Below are 13,049 nucleotides of genomic sequence, written 5' to 3' on the forward strand. Positions count from 1 at the left end.
TTGGTTTTGACTGCTAGGTATATGGCGTATATCATGGATACAAATGAAGAGGAGAGAGTGAAGGTATTCTTTTTATTTATTTAATTTACTGTAAGGTTAGACTGCTTTTGTTTATTTCTTGTTTGTAATTTCCTATGCAGGGTAAAACAATTGAAGTTGGGAGGGCACATTTTGAAACAGAGACAACAAGATTTACAATTTTGGATGCCCCGGTAAGTTTCCCTGCAAATTGTTTCCCTGCTTTTCCTTGTATATAGAAGAACAAGTTATGAATCTAGCAACTGAGTTTATTTTGCAAGAGCCCGTTGTTTTTTAACTTAAGGATCTCTACAAAGTCCTTGTGAAAATCTCATTCTCCTTGAAACAGATCAATCATATATGTCATTTAGAATTTTGTCCCAGAGAATTCTCTTAGGACCCTTTTTAACAAATGAATTAATTATGTCAATTTTCAAAGAAGAATAGTTTATAGAAAAAGGATGAAGATTTTCAAACTTGTACGCCTGGTAACTTCCCTTGCAAATTGCTTCTTTGATTTACCTTGTATATTGGAGAAGATTTTGAAGTAATTTCTTATGCAAAAACAAGTAATGAATCTATGTGAATGAGTTTATTTCGCACGATGGGGTGCTGTATGCCCCATGTTTTTTAGCATAAGGATCCCCCCACCAGTCTCTTCCTCTGAATATTTCATTCTCAGCTGCAATGATGCTCGTTTTCTTTTGTGGCCTTGCTGAAAGCAAGAGTAACTGCAGTAAGGAGCTAGAACTTATGTTTATGAACAGCGTTTAATGCCTGACAAACAATTTTAGAGGCATTATTTCAGTTTATAACTGATTGATAACAGTATGATCAATTTATGTAGCTTGTTTTTTGAAGTTCTGTATCCACTTCAATAATGTATGAGACACTGTGGTTCAGAGTACTTATCCAAAAGAAAAGGTTTGTGGTTCATGAGTGTGAACCATTTTTTTATAAGTAATAAAAAGATACTATAGATGAAAGAACAGCACTAAGCAAGTGCTTCAAAACATAATTACAAATTGTGCAAATCCCTCATCATATCTAACATGGCATCTACATCATGTACAAAGACCAGGTTGCACCAAAAAGCTAGCAAAGAAAGATTTCTAAACTTAAGGCTAAGTAAATTTCTTGACGAGCCTTCAAAGATTCTGTAGTTTCTTTCGGTCCAAACCATCCACTAGATGACAATTGGAATGGTGTTCCATATTTTTTTGCCTGATTGTTGAGTTTGGCATACACCAATCTACTCCCAGAATAGCAAAACCCATGCGGCATAGCATGTGTGTGACCTTGCAATGTAAGAAAAGATGACAAACATCTTTGGGGTGTTTTTCACAAAGAGAGCACCTTCTACAGATGTTAACCATTTGACTAGCAAAGACCCAAAGATAATGAATCACGACGAATGCGAATTAATTCGAAGTTTCTGTAACAGTGTGTATTTTTCTTGTCAATTTTTGAATTCCCTGAGGCATTTGATTTGTTTATACGTCATCTTAATTAGGGTTCTGATTATGTTTTCTTTAACTACCAGGGTCACAAGAGTTATGTCCCGAACATGATCAGTGGGGCATCTCAAGCCGATATAGGTGTATTGGTAAGAGATGCAACCTTCTGTCATTGGACTCCTCCACTGAAGTTCTATGAATTCTCTGTCTAGTTTATGAAAGTGGTCTGCTGATCCTTGGTTTGGCCTATTGTGAAGGTTATATCGGCTAGAAAGGGTGAATTTGAAACTGGATATGAAAGAGGTGGACAAACACGTGAACATGTTCAGCTTGCAAAGACACTAGGAGTTTCTAAGCTCCTTGTTGTTGTAAATAAGATGGATGATCCTACTGTCAACTGGGCTAAAGAAAGGTCTTTTTCCATCTATGTATTCTGAACATGCATTTTGAAACGTTAATTATTCTAGTTATTAATCTCTAGTAAAATTGTCTCTTGAAGGTATGACGAGATTGAGTCGAAAATGATACCATTCTTGAAATCATCTGGATACAATGTGAAGAAAGGTAAAGGAGGACTATTTACTCATGGATTACCTCTTTGTTGGCGGAAGTTCTTACATTTTGATGGTCTAAGTAACCTGTAAAATCTGAAGCTGATTTCTTACCTTCTGTTAAAGTTTAAGAGGGAAAAGCTGATTTATATCAAGTCACAACGTTCTAATTGTTTCCCGTTCCACTTCTCCTGTATAATATGGTAAACTTTTATTTTCATCTTCAACTACAAATAATGCGTGGTCAATCTGGCCGGTGTAGTTGAAATGAAGCGTGCAAAGTGATCTTACATATCTAGGAAAAGAGTTTTTCATTCCGCCATGTGTGTTACAATAACAGTTTCACCTGTTCGTCCAATCAATGGCTCTATAAATTTGGGGCTGATCCTTTTTCTCTTGAATTCGGGTTTATCCACCGACTGTGGAATCTTATTTCTTATCATTACAATGTATGTCAATTGGTTTCTCTTTGTTTAAAAGTTCCATGTATTAGCTAAGATGCAGATGTTTGTTTCCGCACTTGGTTCTGAAACTATGCAGATGTTTGTTTCCGCACTTGGTTCTGAAACTCTTTGTACTTCAATGGCAGATGTTCAGTTCCTCCCAATCTCTGGTCTCCTTGGGTCAAATATGAAAAGTCGGGTGGATAAAAGCGTATGCTCCTGGTGGAATGGTCCATGCCTTTTTGAAGCTCTTGATGCGGTTGAAGTCCCTCCCCGAGATCCTAAAGGTCCACTAAGGTACTTCATTTTGCTAATTTTGTGGGCGTCCTCCTGTCTCTAGTTTCTCCTTTTGTATTTCCTAGTGTCGCTCTAGTTAAATTTGCTTTGACATTCTGATTGATTGATGATATAAAGAGATTGGTGAGTGATGCTTTGTTCTTATTGCTTGTGGTACTCTTTATTTTCTTTGCATTTTTTTGTTTCTGGAAAGATTTTTTTTTTTGTTTGAGATGGAGTGCCAAAGGTTGAGTTTTGGTGCGTACCTTTTCTATTTGCAAAGCTTGATGTCATTTGGGATATGCCCTGAAAAGGAATTAAAAATGAGTGATGGAAAATTTAATGGCTAATTCTTGAGAAGCACTTGCAAAAAACGGATTAAAGAGTACTTTTTTGTTGAGGAGACTCACAAAGTGTTACTGATGAATTTTTTTTGAGACATAGCAATATATAAACCCCCAACACAAAAAAAGAGAAAGACTTTGTATTATGATTGCATTATATGGATATAGTCATTCTTGTATGAGGGCTCATCTACCTTTTGTGAACCTTCTGATTTTTTTCTCCTTATTCCTATCGGTAGCAGCAGTTGAGTATTCATTCATGTTACAAGCTCTTTCTTGCAGAATACCTATTATCAACAAATTTAAAGATATGGGAACTGTTGTTATGGGTAAAATAGAATCTGGGAGCATACATGAAGGTGATAATTTGTTGGTGATGCCAAATAAGGTAGACTTTTTTGGACCTTTTTTCCCATTACTTTATTCAACTGTTGATTTAACGAAACATTTTTGGTTAAATCCACCTCATAATTTGATGATTTACAGGCCGCTGTGAAAGTCCTTGCCATATTCTGTGATGAAGATAGAGTTAGGGGTGCAGGTCCCGGGGAAAATGTACGAGTTAGGTTGTCTGGAATTGAGGAAGAGGACATTATGTCGGGTTTTGTCTTGTGCAGTGTTGGTATGTTTTCTCTTGATTATCTGTAATTGCTGATGGAATGGTATTTATTCTCTTTGTTCCCTTCAATAACTATTTGAGATTCAGTTTTGAATTGCTAACAAGTTACTCATTTAAATGAATATTTTCTTTCCTGGAACCTAGTATGCTGCAGTTTATCTGCTTAGTCGATGTGAAGGGTACAAATAAGACCGAAGAAAGAGATTTTCTTAGTGTCGGTGACATTTGTTTTTAAATGATGGAAAACTTCATGCTGTTCTTTAGTTTCCATTAGCCTTTAAATTGGTATAAAACCTCCTGTTTTCCTGTTAAGTTGATCAGGTAGAAAATGCTCTGCAGGGCGAGTCCTAGGTCGTCTGACAATAGACATTATAATTGAAATATGTAAGAGCTGATTGATCCAGTAAGATCAGGACAAAGTAATACCGTAATTAATGAGGCGAATGTTGAACAAAAAACTAATATAGTGAGCTAATGGGAACATGCACTTTCTGTTTGTATGTTTTTGATTAAGCACATACAGCTCTCATATCTGTTTTTGATTTATTTTGGTCCAAGATGTGAGGACTGAAGTTCATAAGTCATGGATAAAATGAGCTAATGAAATATTGCCTTCTTAGCTCCTTCCATGCCGCATACTTGCTTTTCATTTGCCTTTTTAACTTTTTATTGAGCTTATAAAAGTCATATATTTTCAGTTGATCTGAGGAAATTGTTGACGGTGCTTCTAAATCTGATATAGCATGTTTTTTGCCAATCCACATGCCTACATGTACCCTTAAAGTATATATCCTATGGAGTTTTAAGCACATATTAATGGAATTCGAGAAGTTCAGTTTAAAAAGTTGGAAGTTTAGTCTCGACTCTTGAGACAATCTTATGATAGGATCTTTAACCTTCCAAATGCCAGTTCACTTGTTATTGAAAGCCCACAACACGCCCTTTTGGCAGGATTAGTTGAATAGGTGTTTGGCTGGTTAATGAGCTGTAACAGGGTGATCAGTCTGCTGATGTTTTGAACAAAACCTCACTAATAAATGGGTTAAGAGTTATATTTGGTCGAATGACCGAATAGGAAACTCGGGCAATAGGTGTTTTTAAGGGATCACTGTCACGGACTCATTTTCTTACGCTCGCCAGCGGCACCGAATTGCCCGCGCGACGCCTGCAGTTCCCCTCGCTGCAGGCCAGCCTATATCCTTTCCCAGGTTTTCCAAGCACGATCCTGTGCCTGTGGTGAAGCCTGCCTAGAAGGGTCTAGGCTCCTGGCCTCGACATGTCGTGGCGCTTCTCGTCTTAAGATCATAATCCATGCGCGCCCTGGAGGTTGGCTAAGGACATGTCTTGTCCTTCGCCTAAGACCGAGCATCGCTCTCGCGTGCACAGCCCAATCCTCAAGCTTGACACTCGCCTCGTGCATCCGCACCCGGCTTGCGCCTCGCCCGAGTAAGGCAACCTTTAGTCCTTGGCCATTGTCATATGCGTCTTTCGTGCCATGCCCATACATAGCCCTCGCGGTACACTTCCATCCCGTCTAGTGCAGTGTCGCCCCACAACTGCACGTTTAGGCCAACGAACCCTTGCTCGCATGGCTGAACCCAAGCCATGCTCACAAGTTGACACATGATGCCCCTAAGATAGGTGCATCAAGTATCCAATCGGCACAGAGGTCTCTATCCAACATTTCGGCAGCCCGCGGGGCAGACCGTCCTACACGTTGAGCCTCCAGCGCCCGTTTGGTGCCCAACGCTAGCCCGAAGGCGTCGCGTCGTCCATAGAGTTCCCTAACTCATATGGATACATAGGATACTCCTTTGAGTCATCCAGGCAGGCCCTTGAGGTTCCCCTCAAGGTCGCTCATTAGATACGGCTTGGTGGCAGCACGTATGGGGGAGGCAGGTTGAGCTTTCAATACCTATACCCCCTTATATATGCTTAAAATTAAAAAGCCCAAGTTTCCTGAGTAGACAGGGCTACGTCACAAAATCAGAAGAGCCTTTTCTCAGCGGTTCTGACCGAAGTCACAACCTTAAAGTGCGGGTTGTGACATCCTCCCACACTCGATGACACATCATGGCTTACGACATCCCGGAGTCTGCCCCCCCTTAGGTATGTACTTCGCGGCTCCCTTTGTCCTGTGGGTTGGACTTTCTCGAAGTCCTGCTCAAAAGGAGTCGTGCCCCATGCACTTCTCCCCCAAGTATCTTCGAAGCGTGCCTCTGCACTTCACCTCCTTTCGGTGTTCACTTGAAAAGTGCCTCCACACTTGCATTCTCTGGCGTCTAACTTTGTGATTGACCTGTACTAGTCAATCACACCATGACCCTCACGGCCTTCATGTCTGTCTGAAGCTTTTCCTTCAATGGTAAGCACTTCATTGTGCTTTCTTGCGCAACTCCCGTAGCTATATCGCTCCCGTAGCCTTTTCGCGCTCTCTGGCATAGCTCCTGTAGCCTTTCGCTCCCGTAGATTTTCCTTGCCCTTAGTACCTTTGAAGATGTGTTTGCTTCCGGACTCACAACTTCGCCCTAATGCCTCTTGCATAGGCGGGATCCTCCCACACTCAATGTGGAGGATACTTCTTAGCGCACACGTCCCACTTGGCATTCGGCCAGCTCTTGGGACGTCTCTTGGTGCGTACTACATTCTCAAAATCATAGCATTGCTGCATTACCGAACAAAGCTCTTTGTTTTCCAACTGTCACTTTCTCTAGCAAGTACCCAATGTTCCCGGTAGTACTTCAATACTCGCCCTATAGACAAGTACTCTTTTGGTCCTGCTAGCACGGCTTCCCGGTCCGGTTGTGCCTCGCACTTGGACTCTCAACAGTTCCCGATCATTCGGCGTACCTCTTCTAGAAGGACACCTTCTAATTGGAAATTCGCCCAATTCTGAAGCTTCGCTATTTCCTTCGAATCCGTCTGCTCACCTTGGCAATGCCCTCAGGCAGCTCACAAGTCTATCCCGTAGGAAAGACACTCAACTGATGTGTTGCACGCATCCTTGGCTAGATATCCGCTATGATCATGCCCAATGTTCTATGGCTCGCACTCTTTGCAATATGGTTGCTCGACCTGGCAAACATGGCTTCTTTTGACCATCCGACTCATCGGCATATCACCACATTCAGTAGCACCCTAGACTTTCTTCGACCTTCAGTATCGGGTTCTCGATCTCTGGTGGCATATGAACATCAATCTCTGCTTTGACATGATCTTCGCGCTGACATCCAAAATGCACTCGTCATCTCCACTCTTGCCTTAACATTGTGTCATGGCATAGTATGGCCTTAATCAGCTCTGATACCACGTGTCACGGGCTCATTTTCTTACGCTCTCCAGCGGCACCGAATTGCCCGCGCGTCGCCTGCAGTTCCCCTCGCTACAGGCCAGCCTATATCCTTTCCCAGGTTTTCCAAGCACGATCCTGTGCCTTGGTGAAGCCTGCCTAGAAGGCTTGCTCCAACTTGTGCCGCCCGTACGTGGCGCTTCTCGTCTTAGGATCATAATCCATGCGCGCCCTGGGGGTCGGCTAAGGACATGTCTTGTCCTTCGCCTAAGACCGAGCATCGCTCTCGCATGTACAGCCTAATCCTCAAGATTAACACTCGCCTCGTGCATCCGCACCAGGCTTGCGCCTCGCCCGAGTAAGGCAACCTTTAGTCCTTGGCCATTGTCATGTGCGTCTTTCGTGCCATGCCCATACATAGCCCTCGCGACACACTTTAATCCCGTCTAGTGCAGTGTCGCCCCACAACTGCATGTTTAGGCCAACGGACCCTTGCTCGCATGGCTGAACCCAAGCCATGCTCACAAGTCGACACATGATGCCCTTAAGATAGGTGCATCAAGTATCCAATCGACACGGAGGTCTCTGTCCAACATTTCGGCAGCCCGCGGGGCAGACCGTCCTACACGTTGAGCCTCTAGCGCCCTTTTGGTGCCCAACGCTAGCTTGAAGGCGTCGCACCATCTATTGAGTTCCCTAACTCTTATGGATAACTAGGACACTCCTCTGAGTCATCCAGGCAGGCCCCTGAGGTTCCCCTCCAGGTCGCTCATTAGATACGGCTTGGTGGCAGCACGTATGGGGGAGGCAGGTTGAGCTTTCAGCACTTATACCCCCTTATATATGCTTAAAATTAAAAGGCCCAAGTTTCCTGAGTAGACAGAGCTACGTCACAGAATCAGAAGAGCCTTTTCTCACCGGTTTTGACCGAAGTCACAACCCCAAAGTGCGGGTTGTGACATCACGCTTATTTAGTAAATCCCTATCCTGTTTCAGAATGAATTATAATTGGATTGGAGATATAATACTGGCTTAGTGAACCGTACGCATATGCATGCATGAATCTCCATCTTTTAAGTTAATCTTTTTAATGGCTGGGTTTCAAGCCTTGGGTGATTTCTAATAAGTTTTGGACTTGCAGCACAGCCCACACCTACAGTTACTGAGTTTGTTGCACAGTTGCAGATCCTGGAGCTGTTGGACAATGTACTGGTCAAATTTAACCTAGCTGTCCATTCCCTCTTATTAGTTTCAGAGTTTCATAATTGCAGTGTGAATAACCATTGTATGTTCTCTCAGGCTATTTTTACTGCTGGCTACAAGGCTGTGTTGCATATTCATGCTGTTGTTGAAGAATGTGAGATTGTTGAACTGATTCAGCAGATTGATCTCAAGACAAAGAAACCCATGAAGAAGAAACCATTGTTTGTGAAAAACGGTGCCATCATCTTATGTCGTGTTCAGGTTAGCTGTCTTATTTATTAGTAGCAACCTTCTGGATATTTATCTACGTGAGGCTTGATTTCAGTTCTTCTTCAAACTTTTATCTACTATCATAATTAAGGGAGGGGAAAGTGCTCACTCTTTTTTTTTGGTTTTGTTTTGGACAAGTAAACCTCTCGTTTATTCTTCCTACCCATTTGACAAGGTCACTTAATTGAATGGGCAAGCTACTCTTTTAAACTCACTCTCATTTTTAGTATCTCAACCATTTTAATATATGCTTAATTTCATTAGCTTTTGAATAGTTATTTTTACCAAAATCCAGATGTTTTATAGGATATACTATTTACTTCAAACCCCTTATCCTAGTTTGTTGTGACCTTTTCCTTTTGTTATTTTGAGTTCTAGGTCTTGATTCTAATAATCATGCCAGGTGAATAATCTGATTTGTATTGAAAAGTTCTCTGATTTTCCACAACTCGGACGATTCACTCTTCGCACTGAAGGTAAAGAACCATTTCGCCTTGAAAGCTTGTCATGCTTTAGTTTAAATGCACTACACTGCAGCATGGGATCACAATGACTGCCACTATCTGCAGGGAAAACTGTTGCTGTGGGGAAAGTTACCGCCCTCCCTACTGTTGCTGATAATGCTTAAACAACTTGAAAACTGAAGAGGTGGAGGTCCTGTTTTCGTTTTGGTGCTAATATGTATTGTCTGCTTTTTGAAGTGAGTTTAGCTGTCACTTTCCAAAAAAGGCATGTTGCAACTTTAGTTATTGATGCAGTTTTTATTTACTGAACTATGGATTTAAGCGATCAAACATTATCTCTTTTATAAGTTTTATTAACGTGTCTACTTTTCAATAGTACTTGCTTCAGAGATATTTTTCTTTGAGCCTTGATTACTTTGCATGACATGTTTTATTATTATTTAACAATGTTTTCAGAGGAATGGTCAGTGAGCTTAGATGTTCATTGCACACTCAGGGCAGCAGCAGACAAACAATTTTGGTACTTTGCAGCATTACCCGGGAGCTAAGTTGATTCGTATGCTGAGACACACGCAAATGTTCACCAGTTAAGCGTCTGCCTAGTTTGCTATTGATTCTGCTATCCGTTATAGTTTTATACTACCATCACATGATGGTTTTGTTGTTTTTAGTGTGTATGCAATATGAATTAATCTGATTTTGGTAGAAAATTGATATAAAACTATCCGTTATAGTTTTATACTACCATCACTTGATGGTTTTGTTGTTTTTTATGTGTATGCAGTATGGATTTATCTGATTTTGGTAGAAAATTGATATATTTTACATGCTGGTCCTATATATGCACAAAAAATGCCGATTTGGGCCTTTGTTTATGCAAGGCCCCGTAAAATACTTCGCCAAGGAATTTGAGGTTTTGTGGTGCCGAGGTAGACTTATGTGTTTGAGGATTGTAGAAATTCTTCGCGGCTCGCAAGCTCGCCGTGGTACTGGCTTTTTGGATTGAATAATGCACTAAGGAGATGATGGAAATTTTTTGGCAGAAGAAGGCTGCGGTCAAGTTCGCGACCGCAGAACCACTCCGCGGGCCGCATAATCATCGCGGAGTTGAGCAGAGAATTTGTTGAATTTTGAAGGTTGTTATGCGGTCTATTATGCGATTGCATAGTTGTTTTGCAGTTCGCACATCCGTCGCGGATTTGGTATGAAGAATTTTGGAGAGTGATTCTGCGGTCCACTTTGCGGTCGCATAAGTGGTCTGCGGACCGCAGACTTATCACAGACGGGTCCAGTTTTTGGTATCACTTTCGCGGTCCATTTTGCGGGTCGCATATCTATTCTGCGGTCCATTCTGCGACAACAGACTCGAGTTCGGAGGATCCATTTTCCTATTTTTATAACTCGATCCCAATTTGATAAATAGCCTTAGGGGCCCATTTTGAAGTGAATGTCTGATGATTTTAGAGAGAGGTAAGAGTATTTTAGTGAGAGAAAGAGGAAATCTAGCATTATAATCACCCGTTCTTGCACCAAACTTCAAGAATCAAGGAAGCCAATCACTAGATTATCATTTATCCGGGTAAGTCTTACTCCTAAGCTTTCATGCAAGAGGTTATGAGTTCAAGTATATTGTGGGGTTGGAAATAGGCCATGCATGTGACAATAGGTTGTAGTATGTGGGGTTAACGAACCATTTTGGTTAGTTTCTTGTTGAAATTGGTTGAGGGAGGAAGGGATTACCATTGTAGAGTTTTGTAGTCTATTTTGCATACTGGGTGTTTGACAAAATTCCTAAGAGAGTTACACTGTGAGAATCTTTCTAATTATTAACCGTTTTTCACTATCTTCCTATAGATTGTTATTGCTAGTAGTGTTGGGGCGTTGTAGTAACTTAAGGAAAGCTCAAACAAGGTATGTTGGCTAAACTTCTCTCTTACAATCAAATTTCATGATGTTCCCGTAAGTTTCTAGTATGGTTGGCCTAGGTTCCTAATTCCCATGTTCCGAGTTGTTCCTAGTAATTTCGATTATCCCAAGTAAGCGTTATGTTGAAAGATGTACATACTCAAAACGTGTCCCAATTATTTCTATCTCATTATGATCTCCTTCGGGAATGTGTTCGAGTATGGTTTAAGTGTTAGAATGTTATAATTTCAATTCGTGTTTCAAATGAAAGTTCACTATACTCGTTTGGAAAGAAAACTCAACGTGCTTAACACTCATATCGCTCATATACATATTTGAGGTCTTGATTCCAAATGCCCTTAATTGTTGATAACCTATGATGATGGTTGGGAAGTGAAAGAAGTGAGTGAGATATAAAACGTGGCCATGGTTGTGGTAACTAGTGCATTTGATTTGAAGTCGAGTTTAAATCATAAATCACCATGCTTTCCTTTATAAATATTTCCAATATGATTTGAGTTCTTACATACTCATGAGTTGAAATTGTGTATTGCCTTTTTTGGGAAAAGTATTTCAACAATAAGTGGTGTATCACTCATTTTTTAATTTTAACTTGTGCTTCAATTGCGAGTCATATTTGCTCAGTTCTTTGGAAAGAAAACTATTGTGTTGAAAGTCTTCATTACTAATGAACTTGAAGTTATGATTTCCGGAATATTCGATATATTGATGTTTGTGATGATGATCCTTGAAAGTAAAGAAATGAAAGTGTGGAATATGAGATACTCCCACCATGCCATGAATGAAGAATCATAAGTATGGGCAAGAGAGCCAAGAAAATAACGATGTTGTGAATGGTTGAAAGTTCTAATGAAGATATATATAGTGTGAAAGATAATGAGGTGAATATAAAATATATTTGTACTTTTGTTTCTCTTATGTGCAAAACAAAAATATTTTTGGGAGTATTGTTAGTCACCGAGGAAGGGTAGGTTGGAATAACCTAACCCCGAAACTATACGTGCCGGTGTAGGGTGCATTGTTATTATTCCCCTTATTTGGGATGAGATTGTTGTGATGAGAATATTCCTCTTTATTGGGATGAGATGATTACTAGAAAAGGGTGATGTCGATCCGCACGGTATTGTGGTGAGACGGCCTAGCCGGTCGGGTCGTGATCGGACGCCATGTTGCACACATGGTGGTGATTGTGCTGGAAATTGTAATTGAGATTGTGATTGTGATACACCTCCACCCGCACACATTGGGTGAGGCGGCGTGGCCTCTTTGTATAGAGATCAAGATTGTGATACACCTCTACCCGCACACATGGGGTGAGGCGGCAGGGCCGCTTTGTGTAGAGATTGTGATTACACCTCCACCCGCACACATTGGGGTGAGGCGGCGGGGCTGCTTTGTGTAGAGATCGTGATTGTCACGACCCAATTTCACCTATAGGTCGTGATGGCGCCCAACACTACAGCTAGGCAAGCCAACTTAATAAATTAAGCATATACTGACAAAATTTAAAACCAAAATAATAATAAAACACAAATTCTACCAATGTGTGTGTCAAGGCCTGGTGTCACAAGTGTATGAGCATCTAGTAGATTATACAAAACTTCAAATATTATCTGAAATAAAAATAGACAAAATGAAAATACAAGGAGAGACACTAGTAGCTGCAGAACAGCTCAAAAAGTGCAGCTCACCACTATGCCCCTGGATAACGTGGGTGTAAGACAATAGTTCCCCCACTAGTATTTGCCTCAGGTCCTGCACAAAAACAATGTGCAGAAAGTGCAGTATGAGTACGAAAATAACGTGTACCCAGTAAGTATCAAGCCTAATCTCGAAGTGGTAGAGACGAGATGACCGACTTTGATACTCACTCTGGGTCAATAATAATAATTGAAATACAACTAGAATATTTAAATCAGCATGATTTACAGAATTTAAAATAATTTATTTAATCAGCGAAAATAATCAAATTTTTTCAAATGCAACAATTCTCAATATATTAATTAAATTCCTTCAATTCAAATAATTTCCAATTTATCAATTAAATATCATCTACAGGAATAATAATTAATTCTTTAATAAGCAAGAATAATAATTCATTAAATTCTAAGGATTTTTTAATTTATCAATTAGCTTCGCAAGCTGAAATAAGCTATTAAAGTATCGTGTAATTATTATTATTATTAAGC

At 40.6% G+C, this 13,049-nt stretch overlaps 1 protein-coding gene across 14 annotated transcripts in view; it reads left to right on the forward strand.

Moving 5' to 3' along the window:
- The window catches only part of LOC107781036 (uncharacterized), a 33,814-nt gene extending 24,138 nt beyond the window's left edge, over positions 1-9,676 (forward strand). For 11 of the 14 annotated variants that reach the window (XR_012708531.1, XR_012708537.1, XR_012708528.1 and 8 more), the window contains 13 exons: positions 18-63; positions 141-212; positions 1,562-1,624; positions 1,733-1,887; positions 1,975-2,039; positions 2,616-2,766; positions 3,372-3,477; positions 3,576-3,711; positions 8,139-8,203; positions 8,297-8,461; positions 8,874-8,946; positions 9,040-9,170; positions 9,391-9,676. Coding sequence is in view for 1 of the 14 variants with exons in the window: in XM_075251434.1 (XP_075107535.1) it covers positions 18-63; positions 141-212; positions 1,562-1,624; positions 1,733-1,887; positions 1,975-2,039; positions 2,616-2,766; positions 3,372-3,477; positions 3,576-3,711; positions 8,139-8,203; positions 8,297-8,461; positions 8,874-8,946; positions 9,040-9,098 (1,156 nt within the window). In the remaining 13 variants the exon portion in view is untranslated. Of the gene's footprint in view, positions 1-17; positions 64-140; positions 213-1,561; positions 1,625-1,732; positions 1,888-1,974; positions 2,040-2,615; positions 2,767-3,371; positions 3,478-3,575; positions 3,712-8,138; positions 8,204-8,296; positions 8,462-8,848; positions 8,947-9,039; positions 9,200-9,390 lie in introns of those variants that run through there. The other 3 variants (XR_012708529.1, XM_075251434.1, XR_012708538.1) reach the window with 3 other exon arrangements.
- Positions 9,677-13,049: the final 3,373 nt, after the last annotated feature.

This window comes from Nicotiana tabacum, chromosome 4 (genome assembly GCF_000715075.1).
Source record: "Nicotiana tabacum cultivar K326 chromosome 4, ASM71507v2, whole genome shotgun sequence".
In the NCBI taxonomy this organism is placed as follows: domain Eukaryota; kingdom Viridiplantae; phylum Streptophyta; class Magnoliopsida; order Solanales; family Solanaceae; genus Nicotiana; species Nicotiana tabacum.